This window comes from Alternaria rosae (assembly GCF_020736505.1).
Source record: "Alternaria rosae strain MPI-PUGE-AT-0040 chromosome Unknown BKA58scaffold_5, whole genome shotgun sequence".
In the NCBI taxonomy this organism is placed as follows: Eukaryota; Fungi; Ascomycota; class Dothideomycetes; order Pleosporales; family Pleosporaceae; genus Alternaria; species Alternaria rosae.
This window is the reverse complement of record NW_025763574.1, coordinates 993,936-1,013,628: the sequence shown is the minus strand read 5'-3', so window position 1 is coordinate 1,013,628 and position 19,693 is coordinate 993,936. Positions and strand designations below refer to the sequence as shown.

Genomic DNA, 19,693 nt, shown 5'->3' with positions numbered 1-19,693 from the left:
AAAGAATCTTCTGATTTATCTATTTTACCTTAAAGACTACCATAACCATTACCTTCATAGCTAGGCGCATCAAAAAGCTCGATAGCCCTGACCCTCAGCTCCCTATTCTGCTGTTTCCCCTCGACCTCTTCCCTCGACATCTTCGCCTTCTCAAAGCACTCTTCAGCCTTTTCCGTATTTCGTGCGACACGAATATACCTCGAAACTAGCGGAACACACCACTCGACAAGCTGCTTCGCCGTAATTCTTTTCTCCTCGTCTCGGTTCCACATGCTCTTATACCAGATATTGAGTGTTTTACTATACGGCCTATGCTTCCACACCCTATGCGCGTCCACATCGTCGGTAGAGATACTTCTCCGGACGTCGTGGTACTTTTCGAGTTCCTCTTGTGTAGCATTGAGGGGTCGATAAACGGTGGGTATGAGAACGCGCCAATGCACTCGTTTCCAGGCGCCGTCGTCTTCCAGGATAGGCGCTGGTTTGTATGCTTTCAAGCGGCTCTCAATGAAAGACTCCCGCGATTGAACGGGATACATGCGCAAAGCGAGCGTTTGTAAGGTTGCACCCAGAGCCCAGATATCAGCGGACGGACGCTGGTTCCTTTGTTCAGCTAATGGTGGTGCGTATTCGGGTGTACCGAGAAAATCTTTGTTGGGCTTCTCGCCTTCGAGTAGAGGGTATCTTGTCATGCGAGCGAAGTCAGTTAATCTGAAAACTGGTTCATCGGGAATCCCATCTTCTGTGTTCCAGCCTTTGGGAAATTCGACTAGGATGTTGTCTGGTTTGATGTCGTTGTGTACGTAGCCAAAATCGTCGTTCATATTGTGCAAGTAATCCAGAGCAAGAGCCATATCGCGAAGACACTTCCAGATCGTGACTTCGGATGTTCGTATGATAGACGCTGAATGATGGAGTTGCTGTTTTTTATAGTCGGCCATGTACGTAAGAAGATCTCCTAGCTGGCAGAATGGAAGGAAGATTGCTGGGGCCGCGGGATGATGGTTATGCGACCATGCTAGCATTCCGGCGATGTGCTCATGTTGACCGAGGATTGTAAGATTTACGATCTCTTCATTGATGCGCTTGGCTGCTTGAGATGCATGGTATGGAGTGTCGTACGCAATTGGAGTCTTTACTGCAATAAGCGCTTTTGAATATTTGTGTTGGTATGCGTAGACTGTGCCATCACCCCCTTCCCCCAACCAACGTGTTTGGCTAAATAGCCTTTTGAACTTTGCGTAGTCCTCTAAATCATTTGTGTTGAATGGCGAATTCATGCTCGCCTTGCCTCGCTCTCCACTGAGACCCAGGAAGATCCGGCTTATGTGCTTGAGTGAATCCATTTTGCAAGGGTGGGGTATATGAGATTGGGGTGGCAGCACTGTGCAAAGTTACGGCTTGGAAACACAGACACCGCTGTTATATACTCACAAGGTGCTTCGTAGGAAGGTACCCTAGCATCTTGAACTTTGGTTGGCGTTGCGTTGCGTTGACTGGTAGTGCGATGACACAGCGAAACGAGCCACTCACAGCTTGCACAATACGAATTGTACCATGAAAAGGGACCGTGTCGAATACCACGTACTGCATGTATGTTGTAATTAGATTTGACAGGTATTGTAACGACGGTGGTGACAACGTCAGAACTGTCGGACTCCTCACAACTCTCCACCGATCTTCACAGCGATCTTTCCCACAGCACTCTGCTTCGCCATCATCTCAAATGCCTCAGGAGTCTGGTCGAAAGCGTATTCGTGCGCCACTACTGGCTTGATGTCGTGTGCCTCGACGAAGTGCGCTAGTTCGACGACTGCGTCACGCGGGAAAGCGCAACATCCTTTCACTGTGTTTTCCTCGTCAGCATACCAGGCAGAAGAGAAACAGTGGAAGGCTTACCAGTCTTCGCAGTAAACAAGATGCTGGGGACAAAAGCCGCGTCGATAGGCGCATTCGGTGTCAAGACACCGGGCATGCTGATCAAACCGCCAACGCGGGTGCTGTTGATAGACTTCATTAACGTGCCTGCACCACCTGTTTCGATAACATGATCAACGCCCTTCCCACCAGTAATCCGAGAGACTTCTTGGTCCCAATCCGGCGTGTTGACATAGTTGATGAGGTGCGTCGCACCGAGGCTTTTCGCAATCTCGAGCTTGCTGTCCGAAGAGGAAGTGGCGATGACCGTTGCGCCGAGAGCCGAAGCAATCTACACACTGTCAGTATACGTGCACTTGCAACACACATGGCGACTTACCTGAATCCCAAAACAGCTAACCCCACCTGTCCCTAAAGTAAGCACCCACTTCCCTTCCAATCTCCTATCAGTCCAGCCCCCCGTCCAATCTCCAACACTCCCATCCAGCCTTCCATCGAGTTGCCCACGGATCGCACACCAGGCCGTCGCCCCCGCCGTTGTCAGAGAGGCCGCCTCAACCGCCGTCAAGTTCTTTGGCTGCTCTACAATCCACTCATCAGGCAGCACAAGATACTCCTGCAACGTGCCGTCCTGGCTCGTACCGCCTAGGATCGTGGCAAAGTCCAGGTTGCGGAAGTCTCCTGACAGCCACCCATTCTGGTTGAACATGACTGCAAGTCCTTTCTTACCCGCCCAGGCAGAGTCTGCGCCAGTCGAGTGGATGATGCCGGCTCCATCGGAGCCGGGGACGAGGTCGGGTTTATGGTCTCCTGGGTATTGGGGGGAGCGGGTGGAGATGAGGACGTCGCGGTAGTTGAGGGAGGCTGCTGTCATCTTGAGGAGGACTTGTTTAGGCCCTGGGGTTGGGATAGCCTTTTGCTGTTTCGTTAGGTCGGACAGCTTGGTGGCTGTTGCCGGAACAGTCCATGCTGTGTAGGTGGTTGGGGTAGACATTGTAGAAGTGCTTTTTTTCTCAGTGGTAACTCAGTGAAGATGGTGAGATTCTAATGTTTATCGTGAGCTAAAGTGAGCATACTTATACCATACCCTGATACTTCCACCAATACCGAGATGCAGTCAGCATGCAGCGACACCGAGGATGCTTAGCGAGCATTGTCCTAAGGCGTCCATTTCTGGTCTTTTCTGCGACAACTTCCAACTCAGGGTTTTACAAATGCGTCTCGAAATCTTGAGGCTCATGGCTGATACGTTGCGATGTGAACTTCTTGATTGGATGCAATACGCCGACATTGGTAAGCAAGGCGAGCAGCGCGAGTCGTCGCAACACATACCACCGGCTACACAAGGATATCCTCGAATGCGAGAAAATGGAATGATCAGAGATTTGGTAAGTAAGGCAAGAAACTGCATCAATCAGTGTTTGTGAGGTACATTCTTCATTCCGAAACGTCTCTTACTCCATTCTCCATTCCCCACCTACCTACGCACCATCCTTTTTCCTCTGCCCAACAAAGAACCCCAACCCAAAGTCATCCGTCTTAAACGTAATCTTACTCCCCTTGGGAAAGAAAAACACATCCCCCTTCTCAGCCTTCACTTCCTTGCCCGTCTCATCGCTGATGTAGAAGTGGCCGTCTACTATGATCTTTATCTCATCGTACGTATACGTGTACACGAGTGGTGTTCCTTTTTCAAGGCGGTAAAAACCACCGCTGATGGGCTTGTCTGGGTCTGTGGACTCGCTGGTGAGGGCGGGAGGGTTAGTTGGCTGTAGTGGGTTGGTGGGACGGGATGGGAGGGGGTGGGCGTACGATGATACGACGTCACCGAGGTAGGCGTTCTCGTTGGCAATCAGAGGGGGCTTGAAGGCTGTTTGCGCTTTTTCGAAGTATTGCATTGCTGGCATGGTGGTGGTTGGTATAGTGTTGGTTGTTTGGGTTCTCTGGAGGTGTTGTAGAGGCCGCTGTGAATGGAAGGCGCAAGGGCACGACCGGCCTTATGTACTACAACCTTATCTACCATCGCCTAATCTCCAACACTTACGACATCGGCATCATCAGCTTCTCAAGATACAGCCTGTCGACTGGAGCTCCCCTGCTTCTGTCATCCAGTCAGCCGCCATGTACGCTTTGAGCAGCGCATGTCTGGGACTTTGATACTGCATATGGCGCTTGGCGTGCGTCAAACACATGGCTGATTTGGCTGGAGCTTTGCTAAGCTTTCAGATCTTATCCACTGCCATCTAGTAGTGTGCGCTGCAGGTCATGAGCAAGACGACCCCGAAACGTTGGAGGTAGATGCGGATAGTGGGGTGGTATAAGGTGGGGCAATGGGATGTAATCTGCGATTGGCTATGAGCTTATCGCCAGGAAAGGATTACTCCATCTGGATGTCGTGCATGTGTGGGTTAGCGTATAAATGAGGCTTCTGGCTATGACTCGAGGAGACTTTTACAAAGCAGGAATGCTTGTTGCCCGACAGGGACGGTCGCGTTGCGTAGTAATCCTTAAGAACTGCGTCTTGAATTCTGATAATACATTCTGGGTATATTCAAATTAATGGATGCGGTAGTGATATCATGTAGGTCGTTCTTCTTCGTGGTCTTCGTCCTCTTTCCACTTCTTCCGCCACCACTTCAACTTGAACCAGTCGCCCAGGTTATCCTGGCTCTTGCTCCCTTGGCCGTACCCCCAGGTTTGTCGTCTCCGGGATGTTTCGTCCATATCCGTATCAGACATATCGCCATCTTCTGGATCGGGATGATTCAGAAGTGATGCAGAACTGTCCATGGGCCTCTTTCCCTGCGACACGCTCCTGCCTCGGCTGCCGAACCCTTCAAACCAGGATCGTCGACGCATCTGGTTGAGCCAAGCGGACTGCGCAGCATTTCTCCGTGGAGGCAAAGTCCCAGATCTTGGTCGTCGTTCTAGATCCACGGATCGCCGAGCAGGAGAAGGCAAAGTCTCTCGATCGTTGAGCTCATCCCATATCTCATTTGTCTCCTCCGAGATAGTCATTCTCCGTCTCCTCGGCAGTCTACGGGATTGTATAGGACTTTTCAAGTCACCGGCATCTACCGATGCTCGCTTCTTCGGATTGGCGAGTGTCAGCGAGGGACCTGTTGGAGCGCGGGCTAGCAGAGGTGTTCTTTCGTCGACAGCTTTTCGTTTGGCTTGCTCCGAGGCATAGCCATGGGCGCCTGGGGCTTCTTCGTCGATGTCCAGAGGTGAGTCGGGTTCGTCGTGGCTATGGCCATGCGCAAGGCCGATACCGGGTTCCAGCACATTTTGAGGCATCGGAACCCTGCCCATGTGCTTGCTTGCTACTGGTGACATGGGCTCTTCCTCGTTGTCTTCAAGTCGCCAGCTCAAGCAGACAACTCCCGCGAGCAGAATAACAGTTCCAAGCGCGATCAGTCCAGCGTGCAGACTCGAAAGGCGATCGTTTTGGTCGAAGTAGATGAGGCCGTCTATAATAGCGATGATGTTGTACACGCAAAAGACCAAGGGGTAGAGCACGCTCGTGCTAACCAACTTCAGTCCGCGATGCATGTAGTAGAGTTGGGTCAGGGCGAATACGACCAGTCCGACTAGGATCATCCACGACTGCCAGCGGTCAAACTGATTATGGCGGTCGACGAGAGTCCGAACGAGAAGCTCGACGGCACTCTTTGCGATTAAAAGCGAATGCGCGGAGAGTATGCCACTGACGCAACCGAAGAGAATACCGCGTACGAGGCGTTGTCGAGGAGTGGTCCGCGGATGCATGCGGTGTAGTGACCAAGTGGCAATGACCAGAATGACAACGACTATGCCCGTCATGATCATCCATACGATGAAGGTGTTTCGTCCCAGCAGCGCCAACAGTTGATCCAGGTTATGCGACGGTTCTGCAATGGCACCGAACAAGGCGATCAACAATGCGCCTATCGCAACGAGCATTGTGCCGACGAAGGAGTACCGCGTAAAGGGTTCGCTGAGGATTATGGAGGCGCATATCGAGTTGAAGACGAGGCCGGATGCCTGGAGGGTGGAGAGGACGGGAAGGGGGAGGGTGGTGATTTGAATGGTACTGCCGACGATGTTTGCCACGACGAACATGAGCATGCCCAGCTGTGTTCATGTTAGTGAGTCATCTCCACATGTGCGAGGGGTGTACGTGCCTGCCATCTCCGCCGCTTGTATGGGGGTCGCCTCTCATCGTCGTCGTCCTTCTCTTCCTCCAAGAGATGGGACTTCCGCTGCAGCGTCAGGCCAACGCTCTGTATGCTGGTAGAGGCAAGGCCGACCATTACTCCAAGCTGCATGTCCGTCCGTTAGCGCTCTATTCCCCTGGTGGTATTGCGCCCTGGGTACTTACAGCAACGCTCGCGCCCGGCGAGAGTTCCACCATGGTTCGTGTCGGCTGTTGTCGCTGCACTGCGCGTATCGCTACCTAGTCGTCGGGCGCATGCTGTGCGTATGGGGGTATGAAGGCGGGGATGTGTAGTCTTGATAGTAGACAGCGCAGACGTGGAAGTCGCGAAACGTCACGCTGAGTCGGTGAAGTGCACGAGACGGTTGGGGAAGACTAGCCGACGCCGTGCAGGTGGCAGGGATCAGCCGACTGATGATGTAGTTGGATTCAGGAGGAGAGCGTTCGGGAGCAGCAACGAGACGACGCGAGGAGGTTGAACAAGAGATAGATTCATTCTATTCATAGTGTGACACCTGTAATATTATCACCGCGCACCTGCGACGTCGTGCCATGGATCATCTGCAGACGTACCTGGGTAACCGCGGGCAGCATCTGGGTCTCTGGGGGCCCAAGCTTGAACTTCAACCTCCAAGCTCCGTCACTGCTGCCCTCGACGCCAGCACCCATAACCCTCCCCCGTAGCCCAGAGGACCCTCACACAATACCGCCATCATGTCGCAAGTACACGCCCTCTCCGACGACCAGGTACAACTCCCCACCCGCTCCAGCCCGCGGCAAGCTCCCCGCCCACTACGTCAACACGATAGCTAACATGCACCACCATGGCAGGTCGCCGGCGAGCTCAAGAAGATGACGGCCTTTATCCGCCAGGAAGCCATGGAAAAGGCAAACGAAATCCGCCTCAAGGCCGACGAGGAGTTTGCCATCGAGAAGTCCAAGCTCGTGCGCCAGGAACAGGCCTCGATCGACTCGTCGTACGAGAAGAAGTTCAAGCAGGCCAGCATGTCGCAGCAAATCACCCGCTCCACCGTCTCCAACAAGAGCCGATTACGCATCCTCTCCGCCCGCCAGGAGCTGCTCAACCGCCTGTTTGAGAACGCCGAGAAGAAGCTGGGCGATGTTTCAAAGGACAAGAAGAAGTACCAGAGCGTCATGAAGGACCTTATTGTCGAGGGCGCCTATGCGCTTAACGAGGACAAGCTGCAGGTCAAGGTCCGGAAGGCCGATTACGACCTCACCAAGAAGGCTATCGAGGAGGCGCAGACCGAGTACAAGAAGAACATTGGCAAGGAAGTCTCCATCACTATTGATGAGAGCGACCCGCTGCCAGAGGGATCGTAGGTCTACACAGTATCGTCTGCCAGGACAAGACTAACTTCAGACAGCGCTGGCGGTGCCATGATCGTTGGTACAAACGGCCGAATCGACATCAACAACACCTTCCAAGAACGATTGAAGCTACTCGAGTCTCAGGCCCTGCCATCCATCAGGGTCACGCTCTTCGGTGAGAATGAGAACAGGAAGTTCCACGACTAAGAGGTTAGTCTGGACGTAGAGTGTGATGAGTTGGCTGGTGTGCTCGGCCGCAGTCACGGGTCAGCACAGACGAAGGGTCCGCGTCAGCAGTGTCGGACCGAGGTTTTGATGAGTAGACTGTACATGCACGTGGTCTTGTAGACTACTCGGAACATTTAGCGAGTTTTATTCCATGCACATTATCGGAAGTAATGTTTGCCTGTGATATCATTGAGTCCCTGTTCTCGATAGCTAACAATCGAACCTCGTGTGTACTGCGAAGGAGGGTATAAATAACAAAACATATTGCGTACAGAGACGCTGTGTATCTTCGTATCAAGGAGTGGGTATCATCGACACTCATTAACCCCGTAACAATCAAACGCCAGTGCTAAGTCATAGCATGCAAAATGCTTGTATATACAACAAAGGAAATCGTTACTATGCATCGAATGCACTCATACGCGTTCGTAAACGCGATCCCACATGGGGCTTCTCGTCCTCTTCTGCCCACCACCCATAACGTTCCTCAACGGCCACTCGGTTTTCGAGCTCTTACGTCGAGACGGACTGGGCTCTGGGTAGCGATCGAGGCTTCTATGACCACCATAAAGCTCATCGTCCTGGTCGGTATACCCGTTATTCGAGTACTCAGGGCCGTAGTCTTCAAGGTAAGCATATCCACCCGCAAAAGGATTTGAGGACGGTTGCTGGTGGGTAATAGGAGATATGGGTCGGGAATCGTCTGAGTGGTATCCATGGCCGGAATTGGTGGACAAGCTGGAGACGGCGAGACCGGAGGAACTGCTTCCGCTGTGGTCGGCGCTGTTGTATGCGAGAGAGGGGCGGAGAAGACCTCGCGATGCTTCGGCTGCTGGGCTGCTGATGGGACTGGTTGGTAAGGGTTTGCGTTTTATGCTCGCTACGGTGGGGACGGGAAGCGTGTCCAGAGCGGACATACCAGGCCTCCGAGGACCTGTCTTGGGTGGTGAGTTATTACGGCCCAATACTGGAGAATCTCCATTCAATTCTTCGTCGGGTTCTGTTACTTCAGCCACGGCGTGGAGGCTGGTGTAGCTTGTTCGTCGGCCGCGGGCACGATTTGATGAGTGGCTGTGGTAGAGTGCGGGCGCCAGAATGGGTGTGTGGTTGTCTTGCATTGACATTGGTGTCGATGCTACTGGCATTGAATTACCATCATTGTGATGGGGTATGCCTGCAGTCGCAATGTTGTTTGCCGGAGACGGTGTGGGTGCTGCAGCCGGTGGAATCTGATGACCATGGTAGACTGTAGACATAGGAGCTGGATCATAGCCATCATCTTCCCAGTTCATGTCCTCAACGAACCGGCTCGTCTGGTGTGATGCGGGATTCAAAGGTCGCCTATGTTCGAAGTTCTCGCCGCCCAGTCCTCGGTCCTGGAACGAAAAACGGGGAATAAAGCCAGGTGAAGATGGGGGCTGACTGCCTTCGATGGACCTCCTTCTCTTTCGGCGCAAGATAAAGCAGCATGCAAGTAGTAACGCGGCAAGAGCGAGTACTGCTAATGGCACGCCCACCCCAAGTCCGATCTTCTCGCGTCTAGTCAGGCCAGCATCACTGGAAGCGGGTGCCACAGGATCTGCCGTTGGGTTTAGAGTTGCAGATGAACTTGCGGGAGAGGATGCAGACGTTGAGACGGTAGTTTCCGAAGATGATGATGATGAAGTCGCGGGTGTGGTAGAAAGTTCGGAAGAAGATCCAGAGGAGGATACCAGACTGGTGGTATCGCTCGAGGCACTGCCCGAAGATGCCGTAGGTGTAGGGGTTGTGCTCAAGCCTTCGGATGCTGATATCGCGGAAGATTGTACTGCGCTAGTAGATAATGACTCAGGCACCGATGAGTCTACATTTGAAGTCGTCTCTGTAGGTAACGCCGTTGGGGATGCGGTAACGTCAGTCGGCAATGCTTCGCTCGCAGGTGGTGCTGCCGTAGCTGGTCCAAACTCTTGTATGAAGTAAGACTGTATATCGTATGGCAGTTCTTCGAACCATTGTGGTCGGTTGTCGTCTAGGAATTCCTCCCATAGTATGCTGGAGACAGCGGGTATGTTTGTCGCGGCAATTTGCCTTAGCGAAAGTGGAAGTGCAGTAATGAGCACTTGCAAGATCTCAATACTATTGTCATTGTCAGCGCAGTCAAATCTGAAATGAGGCAAGGAGCCTTACGCATCTGGATCTTGTCTATACTGTAGCGATCGAACATCTGGCCTTGGTGCAGGTGTGATAACAGGCAGCGCGGCGCCGTGTACCAATCCCACCACGCTCCCCAAGGCCAGCCAATTCCATCCTCTTAGCGAATGCATGTATGCGCGAACGAGCGAATGTGGTAAAGAAAGCAGTAATAATAAATCGCAAGCAGAGCGGAGTCAGTGTTCGCAATGATGCGTCAGCGCTTCATGTCTGGCAACAATAGTACGAACAGTCAGGAAACCAGTGCCCAGCGGCAGCGGTGGCCATACTTTTTGACTGTTCACACCCATGTACATTATCGCATGCCGTCGACGTTCATAATTCGTTGGAGCAAGCAAAGTCGTCGTAGTGTGGCGATTGACCAAGAGATCGTCCACACAGCCCACCGGTCTCGTTACTGCACTTGGTAGAATCTCATGCAGATCAGGGTCCTGACAGCCGGTTATGAGGTCGCGCACCCGCAGATTCGCCCCTCACTAGCCACACTTCGGATGGCACTTCTGATCGAATCGCATGTCGAGCTGCCGTTTATCCTAGCACGGAGTTTTTGGTGGAGCGATCCGAGTGGGTCAACGGCTGCGTGTGGCTGGTGTGATGCTGGGGGGTTCGCTTCGCTGCCGAACTGGAGAACGCTGTGCCGGCGAAGCGATGCCGCGTATATGTTTGACATGGTCTTTGCAGGGAAAGATTTGCATACAGAGACAACGTGACGTTCGATAGAAGTTCCTTTTATTTTTGGATCAGTTGGTGCCGGAGGACGAGTGCCGACCAATGGTGTTGAGGTGCGCGGGCTGTTGTGGCAGCTCCTTCTATCTCGCGTCGGCTGCGCTCCGAGGCGCTCAATGAGGAAGTCACCGTTCACCGTCACCATAGTCGCAACTGCTGACCACGTCTACAGCAGAATTCTAACGCAACCTCGCACCCCTTCGATCATGACCAACCTTTGCCCGTAAGCCCACCACCATCCACAGACTGCGCAACGCGACCCAAACCCCGGCTCTATCAAAGTATACATAATGCGACAAGCGCTATTATATCGCCCAGTACAAATATACAAACTCATCATCGTTCTATTCGCATATCACAAAAGACTGCACATCAGAAGCATAATGGCGTTCGACTTGAAGATTCAGAATACTTCATTTTCCATAACAATCATGACGAATACCAAGCGGACGGGTACTCGACGAGTAATCAAGCTTGTTACGCTAGCAGCGGAAGGTCTTGTGTGATACCTAATTTGGTTGCCAAAATGAGTTGGTCTCGCCGAGGTTTCCCTACCTTCCAATTCCCCTTGCGACCTGCTTTCGAGCCCCGCGACAGCTGCGACTGACCAAAAATTGGGATATATAACATATTTTTTGACCACAACTCATCAAACAAGGCTCGTTGGTGTAGTTGGTTATCACGTCAGTCTAACAACGGCCGTCAAACGCCAGTTAGGACACTGAAGGTCCGGAGTTCAAACCTCCGATGAGTCATCATCGGCGCTCGAAAGAGCGCACCGAACTTTTTTGCCTTTTCGTTAGGCTGTTGGGGTATCTTCCTACTTGGAAAGCCCCCAAATCACCATTTTGAACCGGCTGAACTTATAACCGAAGAATGAAATGTTGACAACTTTTTTAGGCCCTCTTTGTCTCCTCCAGCCGGCGGCCTTATAACCTACTTAATATAACACTCTTAGACACCATCGTTGGGTGGTGGGGGCTTGTTGGCCCGTCTACCTTGGTATCGCATCGGAGGCGAGCCTGTAGCTTGTACGCAACATGTAGATGGGTGTTCAGATTCTAGCTGGGCAACGCGACTTTGCAAGAAGCGCATGCGATCACGCATTCACTAGCTACAAAATTAAGGAGATTCGACGCTGCGGCGCTGGTCTGTTGGGATTGAAATCGCACGCCAACTCGCACAGCATCACATACTAGGTCTACAAGGTCAGGTCAGGATGTTGACGATAGGCAAGTGTATTGTCTATACTAGACTACTTTCGTAGTATCTGTGCAACAATTGCATGCAGTCTATTTACATTGTCCTCTCCACCTGACTTGCTCCTCCAGGCCACAATACCATCTGGTCTTACTAGAACCGCTCCATTACCTCCTACCTCGGAAAGCTGATACCATTTCCCATCAACATCTTCCAATTCCCTACCATCAATAGCAACAACGTGGATTAACTCGTCTCTAACCTGGTTCCAAGTAGTAGGGTCTGCCGTGAAGAGAACGAAACGGCCCAAGCACAAAAGATCGCGGGACGAAATGACATCATCTCCCTTCCTCAGCCACATGTGGGGAAAGTGATGCCCAGGAATGGTCGAAGGGTAGTATTCGGTGGCCTTCAGCTTCCCATTCTCATCCACTTGGCCACCGTGAAAGTTATCCCGCCCTTCATTGTCAAAATCAGCAGTTGGATAAAACCAGCCTATCTCTGCCCCTGGGGCCTTGAACTCGGTATCGAGAATGGTTTGCGCTCTCTCCACATCCGCGTGCATTTGAGCATAGTCTGGATGACTTTTGTCAAACAGGGTTTGGAGTGCTCTTTTGTTCTCTTCGACTGAAGTGTCTTTGCTGATACCCAAGGCCTTGTCCATGATCATGTTGTGACTCCGCATATTAACCAGGCTCGATTGCGCTACTCTTTCTCCAATTGGGCGGCGTTCTTCATCGTATGTGTCCAGAAAGTCACCATTCCCAAGTTTGCCCTGGAGCATCAAAGCTAGTTTCCAAACCAAGTTGTTGGCATCTTGAATACCTGTGTTGACTCCAAGAGCACCCCATGGCGGTAGGCGATGCGCCGCATCACCAACAAGGAAAGTGCGGCCATTTCTACTGCGATACCGCTCAGCTGAGATAGCGTTGACGGACCAGTGGCTCAAACTCATGACTTCAACTTCCAAGTCTGGAATGTTGATGCTCTTCTTCAATCGACTCATCATTGCGTCATTGTCGAATCGCATGGGGTCGTTCGGGAGGATGCCGCAGGCAAAAATCCACTCTTCTGTGGCGGGGTTGTTGGGGTATGGGCCAAGGTGGTACATATAGCCAGTTCCAATACTTCCGCCCATCTCCGGGTTTATGAACCAAGTTATGAAGGCTTCTGGTTCGGGATGTTTGGCAGCTATTGATGCTCGAATGTGTGCAGTCACCATGTCGACTATGTTCTTCTCCCCATGTAGTTCAATACCAAGTTTGTTTGCAACCAAACGCCCGCCATCAGCTGCAATAACATACGAAGCCCGTATAGTCTCGCTAGGTCTAGACTTTTCTCGGAATTCAATCTTTAACTCCACGTAGTCCTCCTTCTCCACGATGTCAGTTACTTCGGCACCATACTGCACACCACTCGGATTCAACTGCTGGGCCTTTCGTGAAAGAATGGGCTCGAGGCGTATCTGTGGTAACATGACATATCGACTAGGACTTGCTGTCCTATACTCGTCGGCATATCTCCCACCACCCCATGCGTCGCGCGAGACTATCTTAGTACCAGTCGGTCCAAGAGAAGTGAACCACGCGGTCTTGGAACATGTGTTCGGAGGTGCTCCATTGGCAATGATCTCCTGCTCCACTCCCATCTGACGGAATATCTCGCCGGTTCGTTGGTTTAGGCCGCATGCCTTTGGGTGGATCGAAGTGCTAAGGTGACGCTCGAAAAGCACGTGTGGAATGTTGCGAAGGGATAACAGGATCGAGGAAGAAAGGCCTACAGGGCCTCCCCCTATGATGGCAACTGGGTACTGCTGAGGATTTGCCATTTAGTTCTCGTAGGATTGATGAACAACAATGAAAGCTAAGACACATGAACTTTACAGCAAGAGTCCCCACTGGCTTTAGCCTTTCGGCTCCACATTCCCCTCTCTTGTTTGCAACGGGTGACCCTTCCAAGGTTGTCACCAACTTTACTAACTTGGTATGGTAAGCATGTGGGATCTCACACTACGCCACTCTCGGTCCAATATGGAACATCAAAACGGCGGTCTTCCGCGCTTCGCGCTCGAGCTTCAAGTCTTCTCACGAAGGACTTTGGGTGTGAACATTGGTGGGGTTGGTAAGTGGATAACAGTGATTTCATAACGGCGGTCGGTCACAATGAGCGCCGATTTTGTCCCACATTCCGCCTATCCAGTGGGCCGAATGCCCGAATCATCAACAACAGGTAAAGCCCACCACAAGTGGCTCCATCTCGATCCCACATTTTGCCCGCATGTCATCGTCTGCGAATTGATGCATTTAACCCAAGGATTGTTCGTCGACGTACTACTGCTAAAACGCAGGCACAACGCGGCTAAGTAGCACGGTAATTAATCGCAATGCAAGTGTATCTGCCAAAGATTTTTGTTCACAGTATGCAGCATTGTATGTCTTCAATAAAACCAAACTATAACGTCTCTCGTAGTGTCTTTGGTCCTAAGAAACGACCCCTCTTTTACAGCAGGCAACCTTCGAAGGCTTATGATTCATTGTGACCATCATGACCATCTCTGCGGGGCCATCAGTATGGTCAAGTTCGAGTCGTTCCTGCCACATCATCGAGGTGACCTATCAACACCGGGTGCTTTGAGCTAGAAACAATTGAGCGGAGCAAAAGGAACATTATCCACTGTTGGCGGAACGCTCGGCGAGTGGCCCGCTCAGCATAGGTATATATTGTCTTGACACTGTTGCTGCCTCATGGATCATATTCATTGGCAGCTCGACCATACATAGCCGATTCTTCTTTTCTATTCGAACTATCGCAATGAGTTCAAGCGAGTTTCGCATCGGAAGCATTCATGTGCTACAGACCGACGCGACCCCGCTGAACGAGCCTGGAGCAAGGTATGAGGGCCTCAATCAACGTACCACTGTGCTTCCCGTTGGCTACAAAAAAGAGCCCGACTGTAGAGCTTGGGATACAGAAGCTGTGTTCGAGCAAGACATACCGATTCCCTTGCGCGACGGAGTCGTGATACGTGCAGATGTATTTCGCCCTGCCAACATGTCTACCGTGCCCGCCATCGTGCATTATTCACCGTATGGGAAATCCGGCTCAGGTTAGTGGAGCATTTAAAGTCACGATTTCGCTTCACTTCTGCGAGCCCTGTGATGTACCCATATTGCGGTTCTGAGCTTACATTTCGACAAGGATTTTTCGACCTCAACCTCATCCCAGGTCGATCTGGAATACCGCGAAGCGCAGTGTCTGGCTTCCAAAGCTTTGAAGCCTTCGATCCTGCCGAATGGGTAACACACGGCTACGCAGTAGTCAACGTCGACGCAAGGGGCGTTTTTGGTCCGTATAATGTTGATTGTCTGGAAATGTACACACACGCTGACTATGAACCAGGATCTGAGGGAAACTCTAGGTTCCTAGGAACAGCGGAAGGTCGAGATGGTCACGATGTTGTTGAGCATATATCTCAACTCTCGTGGTGTACTGGCAAAGTTGCATTAGCTGGTAACTCCTGGCTCGCCATGACGCAGTGGTTTATTGCAGCTGAGCGACCTCCTCATCTCACATGTATACTGCCTCTGGAGGGTTCCAGTGACCTCTATCGAGAAGTTCTCTGTCGAGGCGGTGTTCCATCGTATCATTTCTTTGGTTTCGTCAATCCTTTTCTCTACGGTATGCAGTTCACAGAACCTGTATCTTACTCACGATGCTGAACAAACGATAGGAAACCAACAGCGGGAAGATGTCATTGCTATGTTGCAGAGATATCCTGCCATGAATGAGTACTGGCAGGACAAGCGTGCTGACATAAGCTCCATCCAATGCCCTGCCTACGTTCTGGCTAGCATGTCGACTGTACTGCACACAGTTGGGTCGCTCCGAGGGTTCGAGGATATTCGGCACGAAAAGAAATGGCTCCGACTACACTCTACCCAGGAATGGCATGATCTTTACCAGAAGCATTCCATCGCCGACTTCAAGAAATTTCTCGATTTCTACATGAAGGGGCAAGACAATGGCTGGGAGCAAACTCCCCGAGCACGAATTTCGGTCATACGCTATAACACGGTAGGATCTTGAAGCCCCAGCAACTCACACGGAAGCCGTTCTGACATGGTACAGGCAAACGTCGATAACCTACCTTTCACTGCGTGGCCGGTACCCGAGGCTGAAGACATTCACCTGCGTCTCTCGACAGACGGCACTCTCCAGTCCTCCTCTGAACTTGTTAAAGGTGGACAATGTTCTTATGCATCCGACGCCAAGGCAGAGAATTTTGATGCTGATCCCGAGGAATTAAGCTTCACCTACACCTTTGCCAAGCAAACGAGGCTGATCGGAAGCTCAAAGGCTGTGCTTTACATGTCCTGCCCAGATCATGATGATCTTGACGTCTTCGTTATACTCCGCAAAATCGACAAGGATGGCCGCATTCTTCGCAACTGCAACATACCATTTGCCGAGCTCAAAGCCGTAGGAGGCGACGGTATTGATGATATCGTGGACCCCCATGAATTGCCTACTCTCAATACGCTGCAGTACGTCGGACCATCCGGCATCTTGCGTGCTAGCCATCGAGAGATTGAGTCGAGCATCTCGAAGCACAACTTTCCGCATCACAAGCACACAAGTGAAGCGAAGATTTCTCCTGGACAGGTTGTCAAGCTAGAGATTGGGATATGGGCTGCTGGAATCCAGTTTGAAGCTGGCGAAAAGTTGGTGCTTCGTGTCAGTGGGCATGATATGCGATTGCCTGAGTTCGAGGCTTTGCGAGGAAGTTTTACCACGGCTAATAAAGGTAGACATGTAATTCATGTGGGAGGTGAGCATGACAGTCATATAGTCTTACCTCTTCTTGAGTACTAGATGCGATAGGGAGAGACACGTATGATAGCCTAATAGCAAGCAAAAAGCGTCTTCGATAAACGATTGATTGAGGAAAGCTATCCATCCTCTATGTGTCTTTGGTTGCCTAAAATCGGCAGAAATATATACAAGGAACGTAAAGCTATACGACCAGATTCTTTTATTCCAAGTTCTTCACAACGCCGAAGAAGTGTATTGCGACCAAGCACGGCTTAGTATGCGCCGTAAGAGCCAGTGCTCATAGCCGCAGTGCCGTCGACAGTGACAGTAACTGTCTGCTTGACCGTCTCGGTGACGATAGGTGCGCTGGCGCAGGTAGTGGCATCTGCAACCTCAGATGGTACCATTGGGGTAGGCTGTGCAGCGTTGTAGCCGCCAGTTGCTGTGTTGATTTGCTTGTCTGGAAGCACGGCGCTGTATGCTGAGTATGAACTCAGGGGGAGAGCGGTAGCGGCAGAAGATGCGTTGGGTACGGCCGCAGAGTAAGCAGCAGAAGAGGCAGCGGCGTATCCAGAAGAGATGGCAGCGACGCCAGTGGGGGTCATGATAGCGGAGTAGGCGGTGGTGCTGTTGCCAGCAGGAACAGCGGCAGCGGTGCAGCCGGCGCCGGTTGCGGAAGTAGCAGAAGCAGGGCCAGACTGGATGGGGTTGCATCCTGGGAGAGCGTCAAGAACGCTTCCGTCGTCACCAGCGTATGCCTCCATAGCGGAGCAGCTCTTCCAGGACTCATCGCTATCCTTGTTGACGTTCGCGGAGCCAAAGCACTGCTCCATCTCTTCTTGTCCACAGCCGCAGCCGCACTTGCATCCATCGTTCTCGCTAACGGCCTTTTCGAGGACACCGGCTTCCCATCCGTTCATCTGTTGTCTTGTTAGAAGAGAGAGTCAAGAGGAGTAAAGAAGAACTTACAAAATCACCGTGGAACCCGTAACCAGTTGGGTCACCGTTGGACAGGACCCAAGGGGCCTCATCGGGACCGAAAGTGAACTTGGTAACGTCCCACCAGTACTCAATGAAGAGGGTAGGGAAGCGCGCAGCTCTGTGGGTCATAGGGCAGTTCTCGATACCAACACCAGCGTTGCCGTTGGGGTAGGCCATGTGCGCGTTGGGGTTCTTGGGATCCATCTTCTCGCCGTTCCAACACGAAGGAAAGGTGACTTCGGAAGCGAAGCCGTACTTGCAGGTGCTGAAACCCTTGGGGAAGCCGTTGGCGAAGATGGCTGTGGAGCCACCGTCGGGCTCGTGGCAGCCCCAGCGGACACCGGCTGGGTTGTCGCCGTCGGAGCGCTTTAGCGGGCTACCAGCGATCATGTTGAAGTCCTCTGGGTAAGCAGTGACGTTTGCCCAGTTGTTGCCATCGCCGTACTTGTAGTAGATCTTGGTGGCTAGCTCGGGTACGCGGTAGAGTTTGGTTCCGTTGGTGAAGAACAGGGTTGGGCGCCAGTATAGGGACTTGTCGGTCTTGATACGGGCGGTGGTGCAGTCAGAGGCCTGGGTGTCCGCAAAGCCCATGGACTTGGAGAGTCCGTTTCCTCCATCGAAGGAGTGGAGATGGGGGCTCTCGGTTCCGGGGAACAGACCGGGGTCGAGGCGCTGGTAGCTCATGGCATTGCCGGCGCGGTTGTAGAAGCTGAAGTAGTTGCCAACGCATTGAGCAGAGGCAGTGGCGGCGAAGCCAGCCGTGAGGGAGACGACATCGAAACGCATATTGACTTGATGGTGGTTTTTGGGTGTGTGGAAAGTTTGTATGAGTCGTAAGACAGCAAAAAGAGTGAGCTGTGTAAAAATGAAAGGACCGAGTCACAGACTCTGTAGGCTCTTGATTTCAAAGGAGTGTGTAAAGAGTCAAAAGAATGAAAGAATGGTATTCCACCGGAAGCCAAAGAGAGAGCGATGTGAGAACAGCGATAAGAAGAGGAAACTGGTGGGCAGGCTACTAGATAATATACACAGGGACGCCCACATGCTTCGGGAATTACATGCAGCCATGGGGGCGGCCAGCCCACGCTTGAGGCGCCCCATTCTCGGACGAGGTTAGCTGAGGCATCCAAAAGTTTGACTGATGTGACTAGATTCGCGTAGGTGCGTAGTTGTTTCCGGGTGGAGATCTGAGCCAGGGGAGCCGCGCGCAGTTCGAAGGCGGCGGCGCGGGTGTCAGGGGTAGCATGAGAGAATCCTATGCCGCGAGTCGCAAAAATACGTGGTGACGATGCCCAACTCCCTCTAGTCTGCAGCGAGGCTTGCAGTACGCCGTCGCTATCTGAAACATACCAACATGCAGTTCGCGCGACTCCCGTTGTTTTTTGCCTGAGTCTGGAAGACGGCTGACGTATCGATAGGACAGAAACATACATTCCGTTCCTGGCGGAGTTCGGGGCGCTTAGCGTTACGATCGTCGCACGCGAGGCCCAGGTGGCTGATCTTCAAACGGTGCTGACTCCCCCTGCCTAAGATTAATATCCGCGCGCGCTTCCATTTGCTGCACAAGTTTCTTTTTAGGCCTCGATGCAAGGGCTCCGATAAGGATGACAATCCGGCAGACATGCTCTTTTCTTCCAGCGAATCCACGCTATGTGGAGCTGAAAGTGTTTGCCGCTGGGCCGCGACGGGAGTCACTCAAAGGATTGCCCCGGTATCTGGAAACGAGATCTTCGCAAGGACCGCTTGCTGTCTATGAGGACACGATCCAGGGCAACGGTAATCTTGACGAGCTGTCATGTCCTGTGTCTAGAAACAGAATCGATAAAGAATCCCAAGTGATCTTTCTAAACTCGTCCACGGGTCATCACGCTGCAGCATGCCACAGTCCGAGCTGACGCTCTGTCCCCGAACACAACATGTGCGTGGCGTCGAATCGCAATTTTATGATGACCTCCAAGTCAAGTTTAGCAGGCAGAAGTCCTCTCCCAAGGCTCCTTCTGCAGCATACGCGTTCCTGCAGTGTACCTGGCAGAAATCTCCGACCGGTAGAAGAGCGGCCGCCGTTCAACAAGTTCGCAGTAGCCGTAGTGTAGCTGCACAGCTTAGTTTGGTACCTGACGTCTCAACGACAGCTCGTGGCACGGCGGCTGG

General features: G+C 52.2%; 9 protein-coding genes and 1 non-coding gene across 10 annotated transcripts; 3 read left to right on the top strand and 7 right to left on the bottom strand.

Moving 5' to 3' along the window:
- Window positions 1-29: 29 nt before the first annotated feature.
- BKA58DRAFT_360882 (kinase-like domain-containing protein) lies at window positions 30-1,548 on the bottom strand (the record flags this gene model as incomplete). The annotated part of the gene is made up of 3 exons (XM_046168765.1): window positions 1,534-1,548; window positions 1,435-1,464; window positions 30-1,384 (listed from the first exon to the last, which is right to left on the bottom strand). The coding sequence occupies exon 3, from the start codon at window positions 1,344-1,346 to the stop codon at window positions 30-32; it is 1,317 nt and encodes a 438-aa protein (XP_046025123.1). The 5' UTR covers window positions 1,347-1,384; window positions 1,435-1,464; window positions 1,534-1,548.
- Window positions 1,425-3,006, bottom strand: BKA58DRAFT_384709 (putative alcohol dehydrogenase). The gene is made up of 3 exons (XM_046170295.1): window positions 2,258-3,006; window positions 1,900-2,209; window positions 1,425-1,846 (listed from the first exon to the last, which is right to left on the bottom strand). The coding sequence occupies exons 1-3, from the start codon at window positions 2,870-2,872 to the stop codon at window positions 1,662-1,664; spliced, it is 1,110 nt and encodes a 369-aa protein (XP_046025122.1). The 5' UTR covers window positions 2,873-3,006; the 3' UTR covers window positions 1,425-1,661.
- A 112-nt stretch (window positions 3,007-3,118) lies between these two features.
- BKA58DRAFT_384705 (RmlC-like cupin domain-containing protein) lies at window positions 3,119-4,258 on the bottom strand. The gene is made up of 3 exons (XM_046170294.1): window positions 4,039-4,258; window positions 3,691-3,979; window positions 3,119-3,621 (listed from the first exon to the last, which is right to left on the bottom strand). Exons 2-3 carry the CDS (start codon window positions 3,783-3,785, stop codon window positions 3,360-3,362), a joined length of 357 nt encoding a protein of 118 aa, XP_046025121.1. The 5' UTR covers window positions 3,786-3,979; window positions 4,039-4,258; the 3' UTR covers window positions 3,119-3,359.
- Window positions 4,259-6,710, bottom strand: BKA58DRAFT_429431 (magnesium transporter NIPA-domain-containing protein). The gene is made up of 3 exons (XM_046173039.1): window positions 6,239-6,710; window positions 6,042-6,179; window positions 4,259-5,991 (listed from the first exon to the last, which is right to left on the bottom strand). Exons 1-3 carry the CDS (start codon window positions 6,269-6,271, stop codon window positions 4,456-4,458), a joined length of 1,707 nt encoding a protein of 568 aa, XP_046025120.1. The 5' UTR covers window positions 6,272-6,710; the 3' UTR covers window positions 4,259-4,455.
- Window positions 6,711-7,484, top strand: BKA58DRAFT_384703 (ATPase, V1/A1 complex, subunit E). Its single transcript, XM_046170293.1, has 2 exons — window positions 6,711-6,820; window positions 6,905-7,484. Exons 1-2 carry the CDS (start codon window positions 6,788-6,790, stop codon window positions 7,415-7,417), a joined length of 546 nt encoding a protein of 181 aa, XP_046025119.1. The 5' UTR covers window positions 6,711-6,787; the 3' UTR covers window positions 7,418-7,484.
- A 565-nt stretch (window positions 7,485-8,049) lies between these two features.
- On the bottom strand, window positions 8,050-9,936 carry BKA58DRAFT_411452 (uncharacterized protein; the record flags this gene model as incomplete). Its single annotated transcript, XM_046172292.1, has 2 exons — window positions 8,050-9,748; window positions 9,800-9,936. 2 exons carry the CDS (start codon window positions 9,934-9,936, stop codon window positions 8,050-8,052), a joined length of 1,836 nt encoding a protein of 611 aa, XP_046025118.1.
- A 1,270-nt stretch (window positions 9,937-11,206) lies between these two features.
- On the top strand, window positions 11,207-11,304 carry BKA58DRAFT_t45. The gene has a single exon. It is a non-coding gene; the product is annotated as a tRNA-Val (tRNA).
- A 464-nt stretch (window positions 11,305-11,768) lies between these two features.
- Window positions 11,769-13,876, bottom strand: BKA58DRAFT_384700 (FAD binding domain-containing protein). Its single transcript, XM_046170292.1, has one exon. The coding sequence runs from the start codon at window positions 13,575-13,577 to the stop codon at window positions 11,805-11,807; it is 1,773 nt and encodes a 590-aa protein (XP_046025117.1). The 5' UTR covers window positions 13,578-13,876; the 3' UTR covers window positions 11,769-11,804.
- A 548-nt stretch (window positions 13,877-14,424) lies between these two features.
- On the top strand, window positions 14,425-16,788 carry BKA58DRAFT_173575 (Alpha/Beta hydrolase protein). Its single transcript, XM_046165234.1, has 4 exons — window positions 14,425-14,855; window positions 14,948-15,427; window positions 15,480-15,823; window positions 15,878-16,788. The coding sequence occupies exons 1-4, from the start codon at window positions 14,561-14,563 to the stop codon at window positions 16,619-16,621; spliced, it is 1,863 nt and encodes a 620-aa protein (XP_046025116.1). The 5' UTR covers window positions 14,425-14,560; the 3' UTR covers window positions 16,622-16,788.
- Window positions 16,671-18,704, bottom strand: BKA58DRAFT_384696 (WSC domain-containing protein). The gene is made up of 2 exons (XM_046170291.1): window positions 17,531-18,704; window positions 16,671-17,481 (listed from the first exon to the last, which is right to left on the bottom strand). Exons 1-2 carry the CDS (start codon window positions 18,326-18,328, stop codon window positions 16,834-16,836), a joined length of 1,446 nt encoding a protein of 481 aa, XP_046025115.1. The 5' UTR covers window positions 18,329-18,704; the 3' UTR covers window positions 16,671-16,833.
- Between the last annotated feature and the right edge of the window lie 989 nt (window positions 18,705-19,693).